This window comes from Amblyomma mixtum, chromosome 7 (assembly GCF_055824585.1).
Source record: "Amblyomma mixtum isolate Tamu chromosome 7, ASM5582458v1, whole genome shotgun sequence".
NCBI lineage: Eukaryota > Metazoa > Arthropoda > Arachnida > Ixodida > Ixodidae > Amblyomma > Amblyomma mixtum.
The window spans coordinates 120,052,993-120,078,905 of record NC_143018.1 but is presented as its reverse complement, the minus strand read 5'-3'; the positions used below and the strand labels follow the sequence as shown (position 1 = coordinate 120,078,905).

Below are 25,913 nucleotides of genomic sequence, written 5' to 3'. Positions count from 1 at the left end.
GGAGTTCTTTTTGAAAGCAGGGGTAGAGAGGCATCGCATAAGATATCATGTAAAGTTAATAAATCGAACATATTGTTACGGGGTAGTTCCGCTTGGTATTGCAGAGAGCGGACACGGAAGACCGGGCTTTCAAACGACAGGCGTTTACTGCAGGCACCAGCTGACACTGCTCGACCGTCGTCTTCCTCAAAACTCACGAGCTTCTTCTTCGTCCTTCCTTATGCGGATATCAGTGCATGCACCGCCTAATGTGACAATATTCTTCGAACAGTCGTGTGGCGCCTCGCTCAGCTCAGAAAAGAGGCAATCATTGCATGAGTGGTTCAGCCGGCTTAACAGGATAGGTGCTTGAAGTAAACTGTGAAACATGGTGGGGGAGTGTGGAGCTGGAGCATCGATTTGGGATACAGATTTCCGAGGCTTGCGACGTGGAGCACTTTGTAACAATTCGAGCTATCGCCTGTTTTAAGCTTACGTTTAGTAAAGACGCTACATCGACGCCCTGTGCGTCCTTTACCATTCTGCCCAGTACAATCAGCTGTGGGAGAGAGAATTTTACTAGTAAAAACTCAACCATTCAAGCCTGACTCGTCGAAATTGCTCCCCAGAGTCACGGAGCATGAAACTGCTACGTGTAGAAATGAAGCTCTACAAAACGTAGAAGATGCAAGAACGCAGGTTTGTTGCCACCCCTACTGGTTTGCTGATTTGCCTTGCATGCATTACGCTGTCTGAGGTGGTCATATTCGGTTTTAGGCAGAGGCATTTGTCTGAAAATTTTCATGACGTATGGATTAAGCAATGCAATGGGATCAAACATTCAGGAGGTCTTGAGAAACCGAATGCTCCCCACCGCACGTTCAGATATCCTCTTCATTTATTCGCACTATGAATGACGTTGTGCTTTCTATTCGGCAGTTTTCTCTGCGGTGTCCAAGCCGGTATACAGTTTTTTTTTGTTCAGCGAAAATACGTGTAAATTAAAATTCCTACTTAAATTTTGGCACCAGTGTATGAGTGTACCACATTAGGTGACGCTTACTTTTAATAGCTGAGACGCGCTAGGATTATTTTGCATCCTGTATTACCTAGCCTTGTTCTCATCCTGATGCGCACTTTAGCAGCATTGCCCAAAAGTCGGAAAGAAAGGTTTGGCCAGGAAAGTAAGTTTTGCTGTGGCGTCCTTGAAATAATAATTCTTTGATAGGGCAGAAAAAGTTCAGTATAATGGCCTAATTTTCGAAATTTAAATGAATCTCGATATAAAAACGTCGAAAGGCCGAGCTATTTTTTCGCTACAGCCATAGGTAACCTTCGCCACAATGGTCGCGTGCCAGCGGGCTTACCTACGACTGTGTAGAACGATGAGAATAAACGAGGGAAGATCAAAAAGCTTTGCAACTAGGCTATAACTGTAGTAAATGACAGTTATCTCACTATACCTCTGGTATAGGTAATCTCTGCGGCCAAACAAGCTCCGAATATCAGGTCTTGCTATTCGTTACTTGGTCTGCATCAGTAGGTCTGCATCCGTCAACATGGCGTCATTCCATGATTTCAAACTAGAGTACTGGCGCGCTATCAAATTATTGTGCAAAGAAAGAAGTTTCGGCGAAGAAATCAACAGTAGGATGGTGAATTGGTATGGCAGTGAATGTCCTTTATATGATGCAGTGATTCGGTAGTTCAATAAGTTTAAACGTGGTCCTGTGCACATGTAAGACGACCCAAGATCAGGGCATCCGACTACTTCAACCGATTTTGACCATTATGCCTCAGCAGAGAGCCTTATCATGAATAATCACTGAATGAAGGTGTCCGAAGTCACTGGAGAATTTAACATTTCTTATGGCAGTGCTTTCGCTATCATCCACAATGTTTTGGGTATGTCGAACGTCTGGGCACGATTGGTATCATGGAACCTCGCAGCGCAGGATAGCCATCACCACGTGCATTCATCAAGGAAACTAATACACTTCTATTCAAGCGACCCAGAAGATTTTCTTTCCCGCCTTTCGACTGGGGATGAGACGTGGCAGCACCAGTGGGACCGAGAAACAAAACAGCAGTCTTTGCAGCGGAGGCATCCGGGGTCCCCTCCCCCGAAAGGGTTTGAAACCCAATGATTAAAGAGGAAAATGATAACGACAATTTTTTGGGGCACAAAATGGATCCTGCTCAGTGAGTATCTTGAAAACAGCAGCACAGTAAACAGCGAATTTCACGCCAGCGTTCTCCGAAAACCGTTTGCGAAGCCATCGAGGAAAAACGACACGGACTGGTGACAAGAGGTGCCCTCCTCCTGGACTACATCGCCCCAGGCGCCGATTCCGTCGCGAGAGCCCGTTTTCGTTGGCTTTCCTGTCACCCACTAGCACGATGGTACAAACTGCGCCACTAGATGGCTTCATGGCATGCAGAACTGTATTGTGGAGGCGAACGGGAACATCAGAACCAAGGCGACCACTGCTTTAATCATGGCCGCCTGTTGGCCTCTGCAAATCGTCCAGCGATTTCGTTTTCCACTGTTTGCAGTCACGACTCAAAGCACCGGTTTTTTCTGGTAATATCAATATTTTTTGCATTGTACAGCTGTAGAACGGCGGCACAACGTCAGAAACTGACAAAAACAGAGCGAAATCGCCATCGAGGTTCTTTTAGACTTCGATATATTTCTCTGTCCTGTGGATGTTTAAAAGGGGCATACAGTGCCTAATTAGGATGAAACTGCCCCAATCAGTGGAACAGAAGAATTGGGTGTCCCGCGAAAAATGGAAATGGTAGTAAATAAACCTCACAAGCACTGACATCTCGGACTTCGGCATATTCCAGTCCCGAAAGGGAACAGCAGTTTACGATACGTGAGTATCGTAGAGTAGAAACATTGAGGCTATCAAAGGGGCTAAATAAATTAAGGACAGCGCAGCGAGGTATGCAAAGGAAAATGATAGATGTAACGCTAAAGTACAGAAAGAGGGAAGAGGTGAGGGAAAAAACGTGGGTTAATGACATTCTAGTCGAAATCAAGAAGAAATGGGCTTGGGCAGGGCATGTAACGCTAAGGCAATGTAACCGCTGGTCCTTAAGGGTAACGGAGTGGATTCCAAGAGAAGGCAAGCGTAGCAGGGGTCGGCAGAAAGCTAGGCGGGCGGACCAGAGATTAAGAGGTTTGCGGGGATAATGTGGCCGAGGCTAGCACAGCACTTAACATGGACTTCACACATTGCAGACATTTGCTCCTCGTCCTTTTCTAAGCTTTGCTACTTAAAGCGGAAGCTTAAAGATGCCCCAAGTAAAGTTAAATTCCTTGCATACTCAACATTCATTAGGTCCAAATTAGAGTACGCTTCGGTATTATGGGATCCATTCATAAAGAAAGACATATACAAGATAGAGATGGTGCAAAGGAAAGTGGTTAGGTTTATTTATAACAAATACAGGAGGTTAGACTCACCTACAACACTAATGAAAACCAACCATATTCCATTACTTGAAGTACGTAGAAAACTTTCCCGTGTGTTGTTTATGCATAACCTTTTAACACATAAACTAAACATACCCCGCCCTGCAATTCTCAAACAATTGTCGCGCCGAACACACCATTCACGAATTCATATGCTGGAACCCATTTTTGCAGACTGACTCATTCAAGCACAGTTTTTTTCCACGGACTGTTTCCGACTGGAACTCTCTTCCCGAGGTTATTTTCCAGTCCTCAAATTTTAGTAAAGCTCTTGAGCAGCATTTTCTCGAGTGAATGAGCGTTGTATTTCGTTATTCTGCTCATTGTTTGTAACCCCATTTATTTCCTTAGTAATTGTCGTTTTCAATGCCTTGTATAGCCCCTCCTGCATGGGACAACCTATTGGTCTGCAGTATTATAAAATAAATAAATAAATAAAGTCATTTGGAGAGATATGGGAGAGCCCTTTTCCTGCAGTGTTCGCAGTCACGCTGATCATGATGATGCTGATGAAGAAATGCCAAGGGGGGAAACGGCTTGTGCAGAAAGGTGACTGTAGATCTACTGAAGGGCGGTGGAGAGATTTTTCAAGTAAAACAGGCCACCCTGCATATGCATTGCCTCAAAACCTCCAGCATATCAATCACAAGTAAACGCTAACGCGATCTTCGCTCATGAGAAAGGTGAACATAAACGTTTGAAAAATTAGAGCGACACGTCAGCACCGCCTTAAGGGTATGATGCGACTGTGGGAAAGGTTATCTGCTACTTGTTTTCTTAATTAGTACCTGTCTCTAATTGCGCACGCTCATTAGCGCACATCAGAAGGCATAATAGGCCACGTAATACACCACAAGAAACACAAGGTCTGTCTTTAAACAAGTCGAACGAAGGTGCCTCATTGGTTTAGGGGTAGCGTGTGTTTAGGGGTATCCAAGTTCAATACCCCCAATTCCAACTAACATAATTTTCTTTTTAGGGTACTTATATTTACTTTACATTCTTTCATAATAACATTTGAGTCATACTATGACCTCAAAATGGCAGTTTAACTTAAGGTCTAGTCATTCTCATTCCCAGCTCAACGTGTGACATCACAACTCTCTGCATCAATCCTCAATGAATGTTGCAATGGGTGCGGCTTTTCCACCCAAAGTCCGCTCTAAAGTTATCGCATTCAATTTACCAACCGATCTCATTACTGTTCCTTGCCGAGAAGGTATTTTCAAAGTAATGGCACTAAAATCAATGCCGGTCTTCAGTCAGCCAAAGGAGCAGGCTGAAGACAACAGTGACTGAAACCGAGAAAAAGCAAAAGAGAACATTTATGTTTTCTATTTTAATTTGCAATACGATACAGCACACTATAATACAATAGAACAAATGGGACTTTATTTACAACATTTTATACGATGCACGACGCCTGCCGATTCTGGTCTTTATCAGCGCGAAATTAGCAACTGAACTATTCCTTATGTCAAAGATACGTCATTGCAATGCAAAAGAGCAAAATGGCGGACGATTTAGTGTGTCTAGCCCAAATGCAAATTAGATGCTCCAGGACTTCTGTTTCGGTTCGGGGCCCGGTTTATGGTCGAGCAGGCTTCAGACAAACGTAGGCAAAATCGGTGAGTGGGTGCCTTAGAGTTAGCGCAGGAACACTGGAATGGACGCTTAAGCTCATCCTTAAGGATATGACGCGATAGCAACAATGGGTTAATGTCCACACAAAATGAATTGGTTATGCTATACTTTACATATCGCTGGGAATACTTCACACCACTCCTGGGGCAGTGGTGCCGCGGTTAAGCGATGCGCCACTTTTGCAGATATTGACTTACTGATGATGCAGTGATCGTTGCCGAGAGTTCTTCCAAAAATGAATCACATAGCTTCCTTGATGTTTTTCACCATTGCCAGATCGGGGTGTGTCTCGAGAAACACTGTTTCCTTCTCTTGTCAGATGCATCTGTTCTTGGGAAGCTACATTCAGAGCGCTACTCTGTGAGAGTTGGATTTGTATCCCCATTCACTACAGGGCGAGTTGACACCGCTTAATATTACAAGTTGGTTCGCTTGCTCTAGTCCGTGGGCTTCTATGATGATGTTTGTGAAGTCGACTCTCCTCGACATAGGTTGCTTGTATATGATAACGACGAAGGTGCTCCTCTTTCCCCTCTTGTTTGGCACGATCTCGATGGCGAGATGTTCGATGTCTGGGCCCGGAAGGGTGTGTTTTGTGGCTGTTACGTCATTTGCTACTAGTATTGTAGTACTGCTACTGTTAGCATCCGAGGTTGTCGAATGGTGTAGTAGCCCGGTAGGGTGGGTGCTTTATCGATTCCTATTTCATGTAGACACACGATGTCTAGCTTGATAGATGTGTGTGTGTAATGTATTGCTTCAGGCGGCCTTGCTTCCTCTTGAATCCTCTGCAGTTCCAATAACAGATCTCCATGTGTTCCGAAGTGCCTGTTCTAGGGTACCCGGCCAAGTCAGCGCAGGAAAGAGGGGTTCGGTAGGCTCGGTTTATTGCCTGTCGAGGTCGTACGGCTTTGGGCTGTAGGGGTCCTTGCTCGGAGAGCTGCTCTCGTTTACGTAGATGTGACTGTATAGCGCTGATTTGCTCGTAGATATTACTGTGAATTTGTCCCATCTATTTCATTTTTCGTGTTTCGAGGTCCCGGATCGCGGATTGTATTGTTTGACGTGTTTGTAGTACTGCTTGTTGTACTGCACAGTAAAAAAAAATTACTGGAGTTGTATTGTCCGGGGCGGCAGGGTGCTTTGATCAGGGTTGTTGTTTGCGAACGTGTTTGGTGTTGTCTGCACCGATGTGGTTGCGGGCGGGACCTGTTACGGTTTGCATGCTCTTGATGAGTTGTTCTACCTTATCTTTCCGGGCCGCAATTTCGGCCTGTTGCTCTAACATTTGCTGTCTTTTCGCGTGCAGTTGCGCGTTCGGCTCAGCAATGATTGACTGCATCTTCAGTATTCGCGGGTCTGCTGGTAGGGTGGAAGTGTGCTTAGCCGCTCTGCCCAGCTCCCCTGTTCAGCTTGTTCTTCAGTGGCCGACTGCTGTAGCCCCGGCTTCTTCTGTGCTACCGTTGGCTGCCTACGCTGCGCTTGGGAAGCTTCGGGCTTCGTTGGCTGCTGCGCTTGTCGTTTCTTCAACGCCTGCTTTTGTTGCCGCTGCTCCTGCGTTTGCGCACCCGTCCCAGTCTTAGGCCGTTCCTTCGACTGGCTTCTGCTTGATCTGCGGTTTCCACTCGCGCTGCGGTTTCTGCTTGCACTGCGGCTGCACCCCTTGCTGCGACTGCAGTCAGTCGCGTCCTTATCCTCGGTGCTGAACCAGCGGCTGTTGCAGGTGCCTGAAGTGTTGACCTCCCTTGATACGTGGCCGGACTTTTGGGTTCCCGGTGGGTGATTCTGCCTAGCCGGTTTCTGTCTTTTTTTTTAGACGCGTTTCAGCTCAAATGCTGGCACACAACCCTAGTTAGCTTCTGAATGCCGCTGGAGCAGCAGACCGACGGGTTTGGATTGGGACATACTTTGGGCTCGTGTCGCGGCTGCATGCAATGATGGCAAGCTTGTCTCGTTGGCCGATACTGGTTGCACGGATATTAGCATCCTCCGTGGCACACAAGTCTTGGTAAATTCTGGCCGTTTATGGTTACTAGAGCGGTGGTTGACGCTCGAATACTTTTTTAATGCCTTCACGAACATTACGCAAAAGTAATGCACCTTGGGACAGCAATGCTTTCGCATCCCCTCCCGTAAGCAGTCTTAAGTGCCTCTGCCGATTTCTTTTAAAGATGATGATGGTGAACGCAAAAGGCGCCCTTGTGCTGTGCGGTGTCGGTGCACGCTTAACATCGCCACGTGGTCGAAATTACTTCGAAGCGTTCCACTGCGGCCCATATTATTGCAAAAGTGCTCATGCGATCGTTAGAGAAGATCAAAAATCTCGTTTTTGCGCCGCTCGTTGCAATAGCAGCTATGAAGCCAAGCTGGAAGAATTTGAGTAGGGCCACCCCGAAAAAGTAGTTTGCGGCTTTGAAATTTGCCCCACCTCGTTGCTATGGTATTGCTTGTGGCGTCATCATTTACGTCACCGCGCTTTCGCACGTCACACACCGGTTTAAACGGAGCTAGAACCTCGGCTAAATTTTTCTCTCTTTTTTCTTTCATTGCCACTTTCACCTCTTCCCTCATGGCGCACTTGAGATGTGCCCGTAGAGAAGACAATGTTACTGCACCAATCATTTCCTCAAAAACTAATTACAATAAAGCGAGCTTTACAGGCGAAAAATGAGTGGTATGACCTAGCAACTGCTACAACCACTGCTCCAGAAGTGGTTCCTACATGCTGCAGTTGCACATTCTCCCCATTACCGGGATACTTTCGGTGGATACTGGTCAGACATAGAAGCAATGCTGGCTCCCGTAGGGAACCTTCAGAACTACTCGCGACTACTCCGACTACTCGAGAAATTCGGAGGTCGAGTGTTCGGAACTCACCAGCTTCATGGGTGTTCTTCTCCTCCTTTAGAATTGTTTGTCTTTTAAGGGACAGATTAATGGCAGTATTATTCTTCCATTGATCTACACACGCACACACACACACACACACGCACACACACACACACACACACGCACACACACACACACACACACACGCACACACGCACGCACACGCACGCACGCACACACACACGCACACAAACACGCACGCACGCACACACGCGCACACACACACACGCACACAGACGCACGCACGCACGCACACACACACACACACACGCACACACACGCACGCACGCACGCGCACACAGATTGAAACATTCCTCTACGCACCTTGGCTTCGGTGGCTGCTGACTTCCTTCTTATGTATGTGAAACGAGTCCCTGAGTTCCCTCGCCTTTCTGCTAAATAGCTTGACGGGGGTCTCGGTTTTGGCAGTTTTGATATGCCGCAGGTAGCATAAGCGGGTTCTCGCACAGCTTCCGCCCTCACCGTTCGATGTCGTTCCACGTCACACTCGCGGTAACACAGGACGTTCTACGTCCGCTGCTATGGACGAGGGTGCCGCCGGTTAACACTTCCAACGTTCAATGACACGCAAACAGAAATACCTCCGGAAGCAGACGATTGGACAGCTGTCTCCGTAGCTCAATTGGTAGAGTGGCGGTCGCGAAATTCGGAGGACGTGAGTTCGGATCCTACCAGCGGCAGGGTTGTTTTCTCTTCTGCTTTGTAATGAATTGTCTTTAGGCGGCGCAGTATTATTCCCCCATTGGTTTACACCACAAAAATAAAGAAATGTAGGAGCATTCTATGTACCTTGGTTTCGATGGCTGTTGTCTTCCTTCACATGTACTGGACTGCGGGGTAGTCATCAAAATCTGCTTGTTATCCTTGCAACACTTGGCTACATCTCTGTCAAAGTCCTCGCCCTACTCAAGCTTTCATTGAAGATTAACGCAGGATATAGGATGCGGAAACATATCAAGCGCCATATGCTAAGCGGTCGTAAATCTCTGGAAAAAGAAATGTAGATTTCATTAGAGTTCCAGTGAAGCTTTAAGCGTTCCATTCATCAGCGTCGCCGCACAGCCTGGAAGACCGCTAACGGTGGATTGTGGAGTACCTGTTCTCGCTTCGGCGAGCGCGGCTTCGGCCGCTTCTTTTTGAGCAGCGACCGCTCCGGCGGACGCAGTTGTTGCTGCGACGCGCGTCTTTTCTCTCCTTTACTTCTTTTCTCTGATCTTTTAACTCTCCTCTATCTGCACGTGGCAGCGGTGGTGGCTTGGCTCGAGCCAGTAGCAGGCCCGTGCAATTTCCTCTTCATCCTTCTCTCAGTCACAACAACAACAACAACAACAACAACAACAACAACAAGACCGCTAGTGTCCGTTAGCAATGCGTTCGGTGCGGGTTAATGCCGTCTTTGTGTGTCAGGCGCCAATAGTCGGCGTTCTGTATCATTGTGTATCGGGTGACATCAGTCGCCGCACTGTAACTTTGCACATTACCGTCCAATAAAATTGTCTTCACAGCCTTCGATTGTGATAAAGTTTTTGCGGTGCCTACGGTTGTTTCAATTCTCTCCGGAAACATCAGATCATCTGGGTACCGGGACACACGGGGCTGGCAGGAAACCAAGAGGCAGACAGGATAGCTCGAGGATATACTAACTACCGAGCATCCAACGTCAACGACCTTGAGGAATCCCTGCCAGTAACTCAGGAATACTCGGCCATACTCAACAACTACAAAGGCAGCAGGATGCGGTACCCACCACCGCACAAATCTTTAAACAAAGAAGAGGCTGTCACATGGAGACAACTTCAAACGGGGTCATACTGTAAAAAATATTTATTGAAAAAAACAGAAATTTTCTGGCAGCTGGCCTGCCAGAAAATTTCTGTTATGCTATGTTTTCGGTTTTTTACTTTTTCTGTCATTTTACAGATCTTTTCTGTTTTCGACTAACAGAGAATTTCTGTTAAGACGATAGAAATTTTCTGTTATTGTATGTTTTCTGTTTTTACTTTTTCTGTCATTTCACAGGTTTTTTCGATTTGCTGCTAACAGAAAAATTCTGTGATGTTCCATTTTCTCTTACCATATTTTCTGTCATTTAACAGCTTTTTTCATGACTCAGAAATTTTCTGTGAAGCTTCATGTTCTGTCATTTCACACACTTCATTTCTTTCACATCATCTTTTAATGACTGACATAAAAACAGATACAGAACATTAGGACTGCTGCCACATTTCAATAGAATAAAATATTTCACCGCTTTTAAACAATCACAAGCAAAGGCAAGTGAGTATTCAAGAATATTGGAAAATATGCAGTGTTAAACAATGCAATCATGGCTGATATTTTACTATACAGTAATATCTTTCAGCATCACTGAATTAAGTTAAACGGTAGGAGGGTGGCCGAAGAAAAAAATAAACTTACGTTGCCCTGCCTGCACTACAGGCATACAGTAAAAGCATGCAAAATATGCAGTAATGGCAAGTAGAGTAGAAACGAAACCTGTGCCTTTCTGTCATACAGAATGGCATGATTCACTCTAAAATAGTAATACAATACAATGAATACGACACGGAGTAATAATACCTGAACAATGAACACAACCAGTCACTAAACTAATGGCAAGAATACGCAAAAGGAGAGTATTGGAAAAATATGCTTTGCTCATGACTAGTGCTGCATTAAGCAGCAAGATGAAAGGAACAGGACATAACGGATGTCATGGGCTGTTTGCCTTATCACAGTTTAACTGCAAAACATTTTTTCACTCCAGTTAGTACGTCTTATCTTGAGACTACAATAACTTTAAAATGAAAAAAGTAACACAGACAAGATAGAAAGTAGTGCTACAATTCATACAACCAGCCACTGAAGTGTAACAGCAAGTATAAGCATAAATAAGGCATCTTAAGCAAATTGTGTCTTGCCTGACACTAGTACGAAATGAAGTGAGATAGAAGCAACAGGACATAAAGCATGCCACAAGCTGTTTGACTTATCAGTGTAACCATATAACATTGATTCTCTATACACAGTACATCCACTCTTGTGACTACTGCATGATAAGTCATGCCACAGGCTGTTTGGTTTATCACAGCGTACACAAAATATTGATTTAAAAAGTTGTCAAATTTCAGAACAGTTAAAAGTCAGTCTTGCATGATGAGGGAAGCAACTTTTGAAGAGGGGCAGTGTTGCTTCTTCTTCGAGTGCTCTGCTTTCGTTCCCCGGACAGGATTCACAGCTGCAATGGTCCTGAAACAAGGACAGAACATTGTTACTCCTCGGACAGTGAGCATATCTATACTGTCTTCAAAGAAATAATAAACATTGCAAGAAGACTGCACCCCTCCACCTACCCCAAAATTTAATTCCTTTGTAGCCCACATTTCAGTTTCATTGTGTGCACTAGTGAATATATACAGTAGTCTTTAGTACTCAGTACAAAACCAGACTTCAAGCCAAAATAAACCTTTCCTAAATGTTCACTTTAATAAGGTTTTTAACAACCATAGTGTTTTGTTACTTGCGTGAAAGCTGCTCACTGAACTCCAACACTAGTTTTTAAAGGGATGCAAGAACAACTCCATGAAACCTGTTGTTCTTGGGAAAAATTCATTCTGTCTGCATTTTCCCTATTTGTTGCACGCCGCGGTGGCTCAGTGGTTATGGTGCTCGGCTGCTGGCCCGAAAGACGTGGGTTTGATACCGGCCGCGGCAGCCGAATTTCGATGAATGCGAAATTCTAGAGGCTCGTGTGCTGTGCGAATTCAGTGCACGTTAAAGAACCCCAGGTGGTCGAAATTTCCGGAGTCCTTCACTACGGCGTCCTTCATGGCGTAAGTCGCTTTGGGACGTTAACCCCCAATAAACCGAATCAAACCATTTTGTTGATGTCAGTGTGGCAGCGAAAAAATGCATTTATTGCTGAGAAAACTACATTTAGAAATTTGCCGGTCACTAAATTCAAATTCTGATGTATACGCCGAAAAAGACTTCATGACCACATTTTGAAGTTAGTTGCGGGGCTGCTTAGGGCCTTGTTATCTGCACCCAGAAATCTGACGTGTCAGTAGATTGCAGTCTACTTAAAAAATGAGGCAATGATGACAACACCTGCACTTTGTTTCTGCATTTTATGTAGCTTGTAAAAGCACCATTTCAGTCTCCTTGCAATCAGACAGTAGCCTCTCGACAAAGGTCAACTTCAGTTTCCATTCAATGTTCCTTCAAAGCGCTCTCTGACACCAGAGTAGCAATGTCTATGTATACACAGGCCGAATCATCAGCATGCCTATTCTGTGTCACCCGAAAGTACAGCCGTAAGCAAAAATCTTTTGACAGGTAATAAGTAAGTTTGCAGCACATATTGACGTGCTTTGTCTTTACAGAGATTCAGATGCATGACGAGGGATATGCACATTTTAGTGAAGATGGAATTAACAGAACTGAGCAGAGGCTTGTTTGTATTAATAATGCCCAACTAGTGATACGCAAGTCTAAAATGAGGTCTAGTGCTGCAGAGCAAGCTGTTACGTGAATGTGACGTTACCCTCTTAAATCTCCACTCAGCTTCCACTGTCCAAGAATAGTGCAAAGTGCCTGCTACCCTGAGTAAAAAACTTTTCTGACCACAGCCTCAAGCAATAACCCAGCTAAAGACACATGCAGAATGCACACAAAATATTCTCTGTAGGCAGAATCAAAACAAAATTAAGCAATAGCTTCGAATAAAACTTTTCGTTGAGCATTGGAAGTCGCACATATTCAGTGCTGTAGCATTTTCCCCATACGCCGCTAGTACGGCTCACATGCAGGCCTCAACAATGCAAGTACTAACAGCCTTTTTCAGTATCCTGGCTTATGCTCAGTTTGAACTGGGCTGCAAGGACTTTCACTATCGCGCATAGCAGTCCTCGAGGCTAGTCAACACAGCTGAGCGTGTCTGTACAGCATCCTGGGCTCCTCACTCCTTCCACATATAAATTCCCCCCTACAGATGCACTTTAGAAGAAATATGTGCGGCTTACAGCGCACCCATCAAGAAAGCTTCATGTCAAATGCAGCAATAACAATGCTGTATCTCTCATCAGCAATCCTCACGTAATTGACTGAGGAGCCAGTTTATTGAGGCACACATAGCGAGGTATATGCCACAACAATATCATTGCTGTATGCATGGGTTATCTTGCATAGTATACAATTCAAGACTGTAGGCTCAAATCGCAAAAAGGAAGTCTTCCAGTTGACGGCACCATCCAACCGTTACGATGTTGTGGTTATTTTGGCTAATTTGTGGTTTATCCTTTCCCTTTGCCAGCTGGTGTGATGGATTAGCAAGTGCATGGGAATTAACCATGAAGTCATCAGAATCATTCAACACCATAGGGGCATTTGCTGCTGCATTCTTCAGTTGTATCCAGCTATAGTCACAATATGAAGCATTACCTAACAGTTCACGCTCAAATGAATGCAAATCAAAATACAAAAGAGAAAAAACCCAAACTTCCCATTAGCAGTGAACCTGTCTCCGACAAGTGGGAGCAATGCCAGCCTTAGGGGAGGGTGACCGGTGCAATCGCACAAGACGTCATCAAAATGGGGATGCTGAGTTGCCCTGTGGGTGTTATGCTACATCCTCCCATCCTCTACCCGCCTTCCCTCTGTCCCTTGACCTTCAAAAGAGACATTTCCAGAGCTCTTCAGAATGAGGGAGACAATATGTATGCCTGAAGCATGCCAAAATGAGTGCATAACTCACTACTGCAGAGGGTTGCAAAGGGTGCATGCACCTTACAGACGCGGCATAGTTTCAGGTGTCGTTTGTTGCGGGCAGGACCATCTAAATGACATTCTTTCCACCTGTAAGCTCTGCTGCGGCAGAAGGGAAAGGGGTAGGGGAGGACAGTTGTGCTTAGAGAGCTTTGTCAGTTCACTGCTTAGCCCTTGTCCCGTCTCAGTTGTGCAGATTCTTTCCATCTTTGAACTTAATACTGCCTTCAGCACGCCCTGTGCATTATCTAAATCGGAACACATCTGACTGTGTCAAGCTGTATTGCATTTAATGGTGGTAGGAAATAATGTGTGCACCATTTCTCTCCCTTTTGCATGCTCTGCTCTGTGAGAATTTTATTATAGCTAGTTCTTCTTTTAGGCACCCAGTGCTGCAGAGCAGCACTGCTTGATTTTAGGCGTTAATTACAGACCTAAATGTAGACTGCGCTTTTTGCTAATCATCATCTTTGAGACTCACAGGATTTTGGACTGTGAGCCCATAGTTACTGTGAGCCCATAGTTCTACATATCCAACTGGAAAAAGGTTTCAATTTTCCTGTCACCCAATTTAACGCTATCAAAATTTTGTTATGCTGGCTTTTTTGTAGTCACTATTAAAAGCGGAGCAGGCAACACTAAAACATCAGCTTCATGAGCTAAATAATGGTTTCAAAAGAAGCGGAAATGCCCTGGGAAGGCCAGCATCGTGAAACATAGCGACCCAGAGAAGAGAGATTGCATGAAAAGTGGGACAAGTGGAGTGTACTCATGGTTCTAGGAAACTAACGCACTACTTAAAAATCTGGATACCACTTCTCTGCTGCTTCACGGATATGTACGCCAACGTAACACATGTTGACTACGATAACACCAAAGTAAATCCGGCCGGTCCCGTCCGTGACCGAATATTACAACCATTCAAGACATTTTAGTGGTTATTGCAGGGGCAGATTCATGGGTGCAACTGGAAGGGGGGGGGGGGGGGGGGATTTGAAGGAGGCGGGTGGGGTACATTAGAACCATGTATTCCTTGAACATTTTTCATCTAAGAAATGAGGTTCAACATGGCTGTTATTTAATATTTTCCAGTGGGAATCCTTTCCTTTTAATCAATTTCTCCTAGGTGAGCATTACCATATATCCTAAACAAGGTTTCTCAAAGACACCTCAAAAACAACAGTCTTCAGTGGACGCTGGATATTTAACTTATTAAGACAGAGTATTCTGTTTCTGCTGCAAGCTCTTTGACAGGGATCCCATGTAATCACCAGCGGCAACTGGATAAAATGACTGGAGGCACATGGCACAGATTCTTAGAAGCCTCGAATATTTGACAAATCACTTCGCACCATATCAAGCTTCCACAGAGGCGAGTCTAAGAATGAAGCATAGCAAATGCACTGACAAGGAGCATGAACTCATCATAGCACAAGCGAAGAAACTCTTCAAGAATGTCTTAGAGCACCTCATCAAGATAAAAAGCATATACGATATTGCATGGCTGTTCAGACTGGCTTTTTGCAATCTGTGAGGAACCAGGGCAAAAAAAAATGACAACAGACTACACAGAAGGAGGACCACATGGACTGAAGCACTGAATGATCAACTTTTGTACAGTTTCCTGTCAGCACACATGGCAAAAAAAGGTGAAACCATATGAGGAGATACCCCGACACAATGTGACAAGTGGTTTTTTTAGTCTGAAAAAACAGAGGGAATACATCAGTAAGCATCTGCACAGCTGTTTCTAGGACACAGCAGAAAAGCAAAGTTAGTGAAGAATGGCCAACAAGGAACATGGAAGAAGCCAGGGTGGAAACAAGTGCACAAGACATGGTCTTGAAAGCTAAAACCAATAAAAGTGATAAAAAGGTCACAGGCCAATGAATAACAGGGCAAAAGGCTAAAAAGATTAAAGCCGCAAAATTGACAATGAGGTCAAAGACCAAATGTAAAACCAGAAGTGGTGAAGGCAAAAAATAAAAAATACGACTGAAGGCCGAGGGTGCACATGGTGAGACAAGTGTTGCATATATAAAAACTGGTATTGCATGACAAATAGGCTGGTACTTTTTCAAATAATGAAACTGAAGGTTTCCTTATGCACTGGTCCTTCATTGCCAGTATCTTGCCTTATGATTTCACAAGCCAGTGAGTTTTTGTTCTTCGCTATGAATTCCATTCTTTGAAATTCGGATAAACGTCCTGTTTCCAAAATTTTACAGTTCCGACAGTGAATGCCAAGATGGCAGCATTACTCATTATCAGAAAAAGAACTAGCCTACCTGCCATCCAATGCCTGGTTTTAGCTACACAACACTTGTCTCATGTGTATCCTGGGCCTTCAGCAGTATTTTTTTAATTTTTTGCCTTCACCACTTGCTCCTGGTTTTGCACTTCGTCTTTTCCCTCATTGTCAAATTTTATCACTTTTAACTTTTTAGCTTTTTGGTCTGTTACTTGCTGCCCTCTGAGCTCTTTATCTCTTCTATCACTTGTAACCTTCAAGAGCATGTCTTATTTTTTCACTTGTTTTCATCGTGGTTTTGGCATGTTTCTTGTTGGCCATTCTTCGCAACCTTTGGTTTTTTGCTGCTTCATAGATACAGCTGCGCAAATTCTTGCTGGCCCATTCCCTGTCTTTTCCGCCTAAAAAAATCTCCTTGTCGAATGTTTTTGTCTTATTTTGGTGTTCCGTGATACAAGCTTTCATATCAACAGAAAGTGTTGCTCTAGCTTTTCACTGTAAACAATGAAAACTTTCTGCGATTACCTGAGCTTCTTGGTTAATACGACAAAGTCATAAAAGAGCACTTAGGTGTGTGCCAGATGTGGTAGATCACTACTGCAGCAAAACAAATTAGAATAAAATATTTCACGTGATGGTGAAGAATGTTATCAAGCATTTCACTGAAAATGAAATGACTGAAGTGAGTGCTTTTTTGCCTCTGATGCCTCCCTTCTGGCTAGCAATTTCATGAGTACTGGAAAAGGAATGTGTACTATGGTGGCAAAGATACCTTGGGGAAAAGTGCATCATGCTGCGCCATCTAATAAGTACTGTTTTTTTTCCCCGTAACGCGTGCAAGTGCTTCTGGGGCACTGCAACAGCAACAACTGGCTCTCTTGGATAAGTCGAGAGCTCACTCTATGCTACTGTTTCTTACCAAATAAGCACTTTATCAGTCCTTTCATTACTGGGATCTTGTTGCTGCCACTTCTCTTTGAATAACTATACTACTTGTGTCACTTTGATGCCCATTCTATTTATGTCCCTTGGACTGGTTGATTTATTAAAGAAATTTTAATCAGACATATAATATCTATGTTTTGCTTATGCCTGCACTTTTAGAAGAGGAGCTGAAGGTGTCAGCATTATCAGTTCATGTAACTAAACTCATGTTTCAGTGGCAAGCCTCTTTGCTTTTCTATATTTTAAACCGTACTATCTGCTTGCAAAGTCGGTGGTCCGTGACCTTCGGTGGCATTGTGGTGGCGACTTCCGGGTGCCGCTATTGGTTTGCAGTATCCCTTCAGGCTACAGCCATCTAAGGGCACAGCTTGCGGTAATGTACTGTAAAGCGCAATTTTGTTTTACAATTAGGCTTCCCTCTGAAAAATGCCGAACAAAAATTGCAATGTAAAAAGGTAATACAGTCTAGCCCGGTTATAACGAAGTCGGCGGGAATCGGAAATCACTTCGCTATATCCGCTATTTCGTAATATGCGGACTACGAAAAAAAAATGGAAACATCGGCATACCGATTTATTGCCGCTGAAAGAAGTCGTCCAGCGTCCCCTGAACACGTTTCGCGAGTGCGGACTTCAGGATTGCGGCTTCCATACCATCCAACTGCGAACCAAAGATCTGGTCGAACTCCGGACTCCCGAGGTACATCCGTAGCGTGTCAACAGCTGCGATGGCCGCTGCGGAGGTGACCGGCTTAGGGGCACAACTAGCATCGTTGCATTCGCTGTCGGAGGCGCTCTCCGCCAAGGTCTCTTCCATGACACTCCCGGCAACTTCTTCAGTCGTCAAGTCCTCGGTGGCAACAAGGTCTTCGTCGGCGAAAACGAAGTCCATGTGGCTTAGACCCGCAGGCACAAGGTTCAAGTCGCTAGCGGCATCCCAAAGCTGCTCCAAGCAGGCCGTCGCGGCGGCAGCATCAGCGGTTGCAGCGACGTCAATCGCTGTAGCTTCGTCCCCAGCAGGCGCCGCCTCCGTGCTGCTGCTTCGGGAGAAGCCGGCTTTCTCGAAGCAATGGTATTAAATCTCTTCGTTATATCCGCTGACGCGCTCTTATTTACTTCGTTAAAACCGGACCCAAAATGTACTGAAAATGCAAAAATGGGAATGGGAAATTGAAATCCCTTCGTTATAACCGCTATTTCGCTATAAGTGGCTTCGTTATAAACGGGCTAGACTGTATAAACAAAAAGATATAATGAGAGGCTTTGCAAGTATGGGCCTCAGCAAGGGCTCACACAAGGTGCGGTAAGGTCGTCCCTGAGGCAACGTGATACTGCCAAAATTACCTGGCAATGTCGCAATGTTGCAGGGGTTACACTTACTGAGAGGCTGGGACACATCTTAAGGTGGTACTTGTGAATCACTGTGTATTTTGAGGGACTGTTCTGCTACCGTATACGCCTGTGCACACAGACTGGGAAGCTACTGGCAAAGCGTTGTTTGGTAACTGTCATCACTGATTACTTAGTTAAATATGGGGTCCTTCACTCCATGCAAGGGCACTGGCATGAAAGCTACAAACTGCTGGAAATGAAAAGTTGCATGTCATTCAGAGATCTGCCCTTGGCCATTGTTTATGAGACATTGGACGCATACCAAGCACACTTCCCTCTTTTCCGCATCTCTGGAGGCATCTGCATATATCATATAGTGTAAAAAGAATTTTTTCCATCTTTTTTTTCTTTCGTCCTTCCCGCAGCACAATGTATCCAACACAAGCCTAGCTAAACTCTCCGCTTTTCTAATTTCCGCTTTTCTTTCGCTGCAGTGTCTAAAGATACACCTCAAAGACTGTTCATTCTCACTGAGCGTATGGAGGATGTAGCTGCCGGCCCATGGCTAAATCTCATCCAACATTATAGTGGATGCTGCCAGCCAGTGCACTACTGCTGCGTGCAACACTCTTCTCTGCGAAGCATTTGCAAGTTGCATGCCACATATTGTGACTTGTGAGGAGTTTCAAATGGAAGTTTTCCCATTCTTATATCGCCGGCTGTCATTCAGATGAAGTAAAACAAGCCCAGCTCTCCCAAAAAATCCCCGATATATGTCTTCACACCCGGTTGCACGTGCATATATATAGCACTACCATCGCTCGCACCAGTTCACATATATAAGCAGCAAGCTATGCGGCGTGCACCAGCAGCTTGGTGCTTTCGCACTGGTCTTGTAATCTGTCAGCTCTGCTCATAATTTAAGCAAGTTATCACCAGCACTGAACCGCAGCAGAATGCTTGCTAGATCGAGCGCCTATGCTCTGCACAGCACGCATATTCCTAGATGCACCTATCCGTATTACATAAGAAACATAATGCTAGCTCTTTTTTATCACCAGATATAATATTGGTTGGTTGGGTTGGTTCATGGGGTTTAACGTCCCAAAGCGACTAAGGCTATGAGAGACGCCGTACTGGAGGGGTCCGGAAATTTCGACCACCTGGGGTTCTTTAACGTGCGCTGACATCGCACAGTACACGGGCCTCTAGAATTTCTCCTCCAAAGAAATTCCAGCTGCCGCGGCCGGGATCGAACCCGCGTCTTTTGGGTCACCAGCCGAGCACCATAACCACTGAGCCACCGCGGCGGCCTGATATAATATTCATCTTTAAAATATTTATATTATGCCTCACAGCCATGCAAAAGCAATAGTATGGGGAATTTATTTACAGCGTTGACCTAGGTGACTCGAAGAGATACTCCACCACAATACGCAAACACATTGTGAAGGAGCAACCACAAAGCAGGAAGCATGTACAGACCACTTCCGGGCCAACATTGACATTTCTGAGGGGAATACAAGGAAAGTGCCTAGCTCGCTGCTTGGTCTTTCAGGCGGAAATTTGCACATATTGAGTGGTTCGAGCTTAGCATGAGCCAATGGGCCCCTCTCAGCCAATGCCACACACCACACGTGTATTTGGAGCACTGAGCACTGATCTTGCACACGCACTCAGCTTCGACTGAGGGACAGCGGATCGTCGCAAGAAAACAAACCTTCAAGTTCACATAGCGGACTTCAGCGCACAACAGAAAAGCACACATGTGCACCATGCTGCATGGAAATAGCCAGGAATAATTTTGCAGTTCACACACCCTAATCAAACGACATGTGGTGAACGGTGCAACCGGAGAACATGGTGTTTTTCATGCGATCAAGCAGTTCATTGCATGGAGCTCTCAGATTATGTGCGCCAAACACCAATTGGCCCATTCCGGGCAGTGAGTAAACATTCTTGAGCCCAAGGTATGACTAATCCTCATAGAATTCAAAGGAGAACTATGAGAGTAAATCGAGCAGACTGCCAGGCAAGCATCAAATGGCTGGACTTTGAAAAAGTCCGATTTGTCCGATGTATTTGGAAAAAAAATGCTCCGGGTCTACCCAACGTACTAAGAGGAGGAAATGCACCGGGTCCATCCGGCGTACCTTTAGCCACAGCCTCCTCTCGCAGTCAGTAGTGAGAGCACACCATACAAAAATTTCACTGCTCTATTTAATAACCCCATTGTGAGTTATATAAACAAAAGACTTAGCAGATGAATGCAATTTCAAAAAATGCTGGAGCTAAAGAAGATTATTTTTTGACAGAACTCACAAAATGACTGCTAACATGAACAAGGAAGCCTCATTGACTTAGTGTGCTCATAACATTGGCTGCAAAAATGAAGCACTGTGGTTGCAAAGGCTTATACACTTACACCATGATTCCAGTCATGTTGACTGACATGATAAGTACAAACACCATGCATGACCCGCCACTAAACCAGGGTGTCAAGCAAGCTACTTTCTTCCAGTTCCCTGACTTTTCCATGGTTTCCCCGACTATTTAAGTCAAAATCCTCTGAATACTGAACAGACGGGAAAACACAGTGGCCAATGGTAATGTACAGTATACGTGATCTATTCACAGCAAAAAACAATATACTGAAACTTCAAAAGCTGCAATCAAAATAGATTTGCTCTTATTTGAGGCAGCTGATTTCTTCTTGAAGAAAGTCCAGCGTCAATGCGACTTATGAAGCTATCATTGCTTTTTCTGTTCCATTTCTCTAACACAAATGGTTAGCATAACCTTTATTCTTCTGAGCATAAGTTGTCTCCACTATAAGTGTGTTCATATTTCAAATTTTTATTTTAAAGTGCAGAGTATTAAAAATTGGCTTAGATTACAAGACAAATGTGTTTCCACATAATACAGCAATGAAAAGCACCAGACATTGGACAAATATTTAAATCCTCATCAATTATCCTATCCGAACACCGATTAAGCACCACAAAATACAAAAACAAAATACAAAATATAGCATACCCTCCAAATAACGCCAGAACCACATCAGCTGCCAGAGCTCAAGATCAAAGAAGCTCCAGCAGCCGTAGTGTAAATGCGATCAAACCATCACAAAGTTCATCGCAGTTACATGAACACAAGTCCTCGTACTTACTAATAGCGAAAGAATGCTGACAATTTCTGCGAAGTACCATCTACGACGTCAAATCCATCAAATCTGCATGGCGACACATTCAAATCTATCCATAAACAATGGATGGTTACATGGCCACAAAAGGGTTACTGGCATTGCATGCACATATGCACTCTTCAGTAAATCCTCTCCCCCAGGTGCTGTGTTCCTCTGGACAAGTATCTATGGCCCCTATGAGCAAGCAACGTGTATGACGTCCACCAAAATAGCCATATACTGCTACATAATCTCAGAAGCAATATATACCATGTACCCCTTCCAACCCTTTCATATTAGTGACTGGGCGCCATGCAATGCAGGTAGTATAGCCATAATCTGTGAAGAAGTGGTTGAAGATCAACTCCACAAAAAATAGTTTTATCTGTCTTTCCTTTCCACAGATTTTTTCAGAGCGCTATTTTACCAGCTGCATTAACCAAGCAGCAGCAGCAGCAAAATTTCATTCCATCGCTGATTCGTTGCCTGGGTTCAGCAAACATTTTCTTACTTTTTTAAAAATTGCTTTTGCACTTTGTTAGCATTTTCATAAAAAGGTCTTATGATAAAGTGGTATGTACCTATAACTTTTATTATCACTGCGTATTTGAGAAGTGGCAAAACCAAAACAAGAAAGGTTATCACAACTCAGTTAACAAGCGAGATAGGTACTTACTGCTGTGTGAACTCCAGGCAGAGGCTTGTTTCCTTGGGGTACACAACATTTAAAGCAAAGTGCACCAAAAACATGAGCTTGAAAGCCTGGCATGGGTTGGCTGCGTGCATCACTGGCAGGGTGTCGATGCATATGGTGAAGCGCCTCGCAGTAAGGAAACTGCCTCCTGCACAAACAAGTTTTAAATCAGGAATGCTCGCCCGAGTGCGGTACCACAGAGTTATACCTTTTGCAATGATGAAAGGAGAACATGGCATGTCCCCGATGTCGTCATCACTGGCAGATCCCTGGCATAAGAGGGAGTTAAATGCGTATAAGAATTGTCTATTAAAGTAGCACCATGTGAAAGCTGCAACTTTAAACCAGTTACAAATAAGCATAAGCATGCAGCAGAGTATAAGCATAAATAAGTCATTTCTGCGCTTGCTCAGGCTCTTATTTTTCCCAACAATGCGTGGTGAAATGCTTTGGAGTGTATACAAACAAGCGTCAGCCACATATAAAGGCCCTAAAAATCAGCATAGGCATTTACAAGTGCTGGATTATCTACAATACATAAACATTGCACCGTTTTAGTCAAATGCAGCCCAAGAACACAGTGTAAATGCCTCTCAAGAGCAAAAGAGGCCCTCCATCGAGTGGTGTGAAGAGACTGCCCTAGCACTGCAGTTAATCCGGCCGACCGGTAGTGAATAACCTTGCACCTGCCAGCCCCCTCAAATGTCACACTACTAGGTCACAGGGGAATTATTTAACATAAGTAGAGCGCAGCTTGCGTTTTATCTCAAGCAACCGAGCAAACTGTTCGTAAATGACTACGTTTTAAGTAGCATAGTACGAGGTACTAAGGTGCGCAGTCGTCGTGATCGGCGCAGTGCTGCGGAAAGTTCGAGCTCGCGTAGTGAATGCTGAATGGTGTACTGTTATTTCGAAGCGCCCATTTAGCGAGTACACGAACTATTTACTAAAGAAGCACCAGAAAAACGCAAGCAGCAGATATCGTATTCAACAGCCACAGAGCCCAAGCAGACACGCGCGGCACGGTTGTGGGCGGGCGGATGTATGGATGGTAGTGGCTTAACCCTTCGTATCGGGCGGTAGCTCGCGCCTCCAGCCTAGGATTCCACCCCCCCCCTTTTTAATTTGTATTTTAATATGCATAATTTGGCCATCTTTCATAAAGTTAAAGTTATAACGACTGCACAGCTACTATAGTTCTCCATAAAGTCAGCAATAAAATTCCAATACGGAAAGGGGTCAGGCAGGGAGACACGATCTCGCCAATGCTCTTCACTGCCTGCTTACAGGAGGTATTCCGGGGACTGGAATGGGAACAGTTGGGGATAAGAGTTAATGGAGAATACCTGAGTAATTTGCGATTCGCTGATGACATTGCCTTGCTAAGCCACTCAGGACAAGAACTGCAAAGCATGATCAATCAGTTAGACAGGCAGAGCAGAACGGTGGGGCTAAGAATTAACATGCAGAAAACCAAAGTAATGTTCAACAGCCTAGCAAGGGAACAGCAGTTCGCAATTGGTAGCGAGGTGCTGGAAGTAGTAAGAGAATATGTCTACTTAGGGCAGGTAGTGACCGCAGATCCGGATCATGAGAGGGAAATAACTAGAAGAATACGAATGGGGTGGAGCGCATATGGTAGGTTCTCTCAGATCATGAATGGTAGCTTACCAATATCCCTGAAGAGAAAAGTATACAACAGCTGTATCCTACCGGTACTCACCTATGGGGCAGAAACGTGGAGGCTAACAAAGAGGGTTCAGATTAAGTTAAGAACAACGCAGCGAGCTATGGAAAGGAAAATGATAGGTGTAACGTTAAGAGATCGGAAGAGGGCGGAGTGGGTGAGGGAACAAACGCGGGTTAATGACATCTTAGTTGAAATCAAGAGGAAGAAATGGGCTTGGGCAGGGCATGTAATGCGAAGGCAAGATAACCGCTGGTCCTTAAGGGTAACGGAGTGGATTCCAAGAGAAAGCAAACGTAGCAGGGGACGGCAGAAAGTTAGGTGGGCGGATGAGATTAAGAAGTTTGCAGGGATACAGTGGCGGCAACTGACAAAGGACAGGGTTAATTGGAGAGACATGGGAGAGGCCTTTGCCCTGCAGTGGGTGTAGTCAGGCTGATGATGATGATGATAAAGTTACTCCTCCCTTGACCTATTCCACGGGCTGGCCGAAGCGATGCGATTGACATTGGAGGATACGGACTGAGCTCGTGTGTCGAAGGCGCTCAAAAATCTCGAATATCGGCTCCAATGACATCAGTGCCATTGAAAAACTTCCCTGTGACAGCGCAAGTACGGGATTTGAAACGCCTGTGTAGAAACTTTTCAGCCTGCGTTGACCCGTGCAACGCTATTTCGGCCCAAAGATAAGATCAGTTAAATCTTACAAAATGAACACAATTACTGCATTACTTGTACCGACATGAATAAACGTAAATAAAAATAAAAAGACACAACGTACACTTATGATCCTTTCTTAGACGAGAAACGAATTTGAAAATCCCGCTCTCTTTGACGTCCTCCTCCGCTAACCAATCGCGTACTTCCCTGGCCTAAAATTTCCCGCGCTTACTCACTCGGTTCTTTTAGGAGTGCATATCTCCAGACAAAGCAAAATTTGTGCATTTTCCCGCAAACTATCGCACTCTTCCGTGTTTCTCGCTTGTGTTCCTCTCTCTTCCGCGCGCTGTGCACCTTTTGTGAGAGACAGTAAAGCAGCAGTGACGCATCGGCGGTGAAGCGGCTGTGGTGGGCACGCTCAATGTCCGCCGGCGATTTATCTTCACTGCCCTGTTCAACAGCAGTACAAGCCCGCAACAATACTCCCAAAAGACGACAAAAAGCGTATCATTCATGCCGGTAAAAATGCGCACCACTCACCTTGTGTGCGAACGGTCTGATCGGTGAAAATCGGTGAAAAGCACGCCGGTATTATCCTAGCTTCCGGCTCACGTCCATGCCGTCCTCCATGATGCCGTCAATCGATGAATGCAGGATCGCAGCAAATAGTACTGATTCTCATTCTGCGCGCTAATATTGCGCATAGAAACTTTTTGACGCTTAAAATATGTAACGTGATTGATGAAAAGTAGCAAAGGTTTTTCGGATCACTTTTTTGTGTAACGGCGGTGCTTACGTCACCAACTTTCGGTGAAATGGGTGTGTTGCGGCTCCAAAAACAGAAAATTACTTTCTTTTGCGTGAACGTGTTTCTGTTAAGGGCGCAAAACAGATATTCTCTGTATGACAACAGGAAATTTCCGTAAAAATGCCTGTCATTTCACACACATTTCTTACAGTGTATCCAAATCTAAACACACTAAGTAAAATTCACCCCACACTTTACGCACACAATTGTCCGTGGTGCCATGAAAAACCTACACTGTATCACATCACATGGGCATGTCAAAAAGTCGACATCGTCCCAGTTATACAAAACCCAAGTGTGGAGCAATGGGAGGGTCTGCTCTCCAGCGACTACCGCGATGACCAGATCGGTTTGATACGGCGAGCTCAGCTGACGGCAGCATCCAGCGGAGCCCTGGAATAGGGGCAACCGACCGTTGCGGATGGACTCATCTGACCACATAAAAAACCTTGTGCTAGAGCCGAATAAAGTTATCCTATCCTATCCTCCGGAAAGGCCGCGGCGGCTGGAATTTCTTTGGAGGAGAAATTCTAGAGGCCCGTGTACTGTGCGATGTCAGTGCACGTTAAA

General features: G+C 44.9%; 1 protein-coding gene across 1 annotated transcript; it reads right to left on the bottom strand.

Annotated features, from left to right (window-relative positions):
• Positions 1–10,437: 10,437 nt before the first annotated feature.
• Positions 10,438–25,090, bottom strand: LOC149337341 (uncharacterized). The gene is made up of 4 exons (XM_089554862.1): positions 25,076–25,090; positions 22,397–22,457; positions 22,171–22,336; positions 10,438–11,266 (listed from the first exon to the last, which is right to left on the bottom strand). Exons 2-4 carry the CDS (start codon positions 22,425–22,427, stop codon positions 11,161–11,163), a joined length of 303 nt encoding a protein of 100 aa, XP_089410988.1. The 5' UTR covers positions 22,428–22,457; positions 25,076–25,090; the 3' UTR covers positions 10,438–11,160.
• Positions 25,091–25,913: the final 823 nt, after the last annotated feature.

What these genes read in the sequence shown, in the direction of transcription:
- LOC149337341 (XM_089554862.1), bottom strand. Translation starts at nt 22,427, where the DNA reads ATGCCATGTTCTCCTTTCATCATTGCAAAAG. An exon ending in TCCTTTCATCATTGCAAAAG is followed by an intron (nt 22,337 to 22,396) that starts GTATAACTCTGT and finishes TTGTTTGTGCAG; the next exon opens with GAGGCAGTTTCCTTACTGCG. An exon ending in TGCCTGGAGTTCACACAGCA is followed by an intron (nt 11,267 to 22,170) that starts GTAAGTACCTAT and finishes TCCTTGTTTCAG; the next exon opens with GACCATTGCAGCTGTGAATC.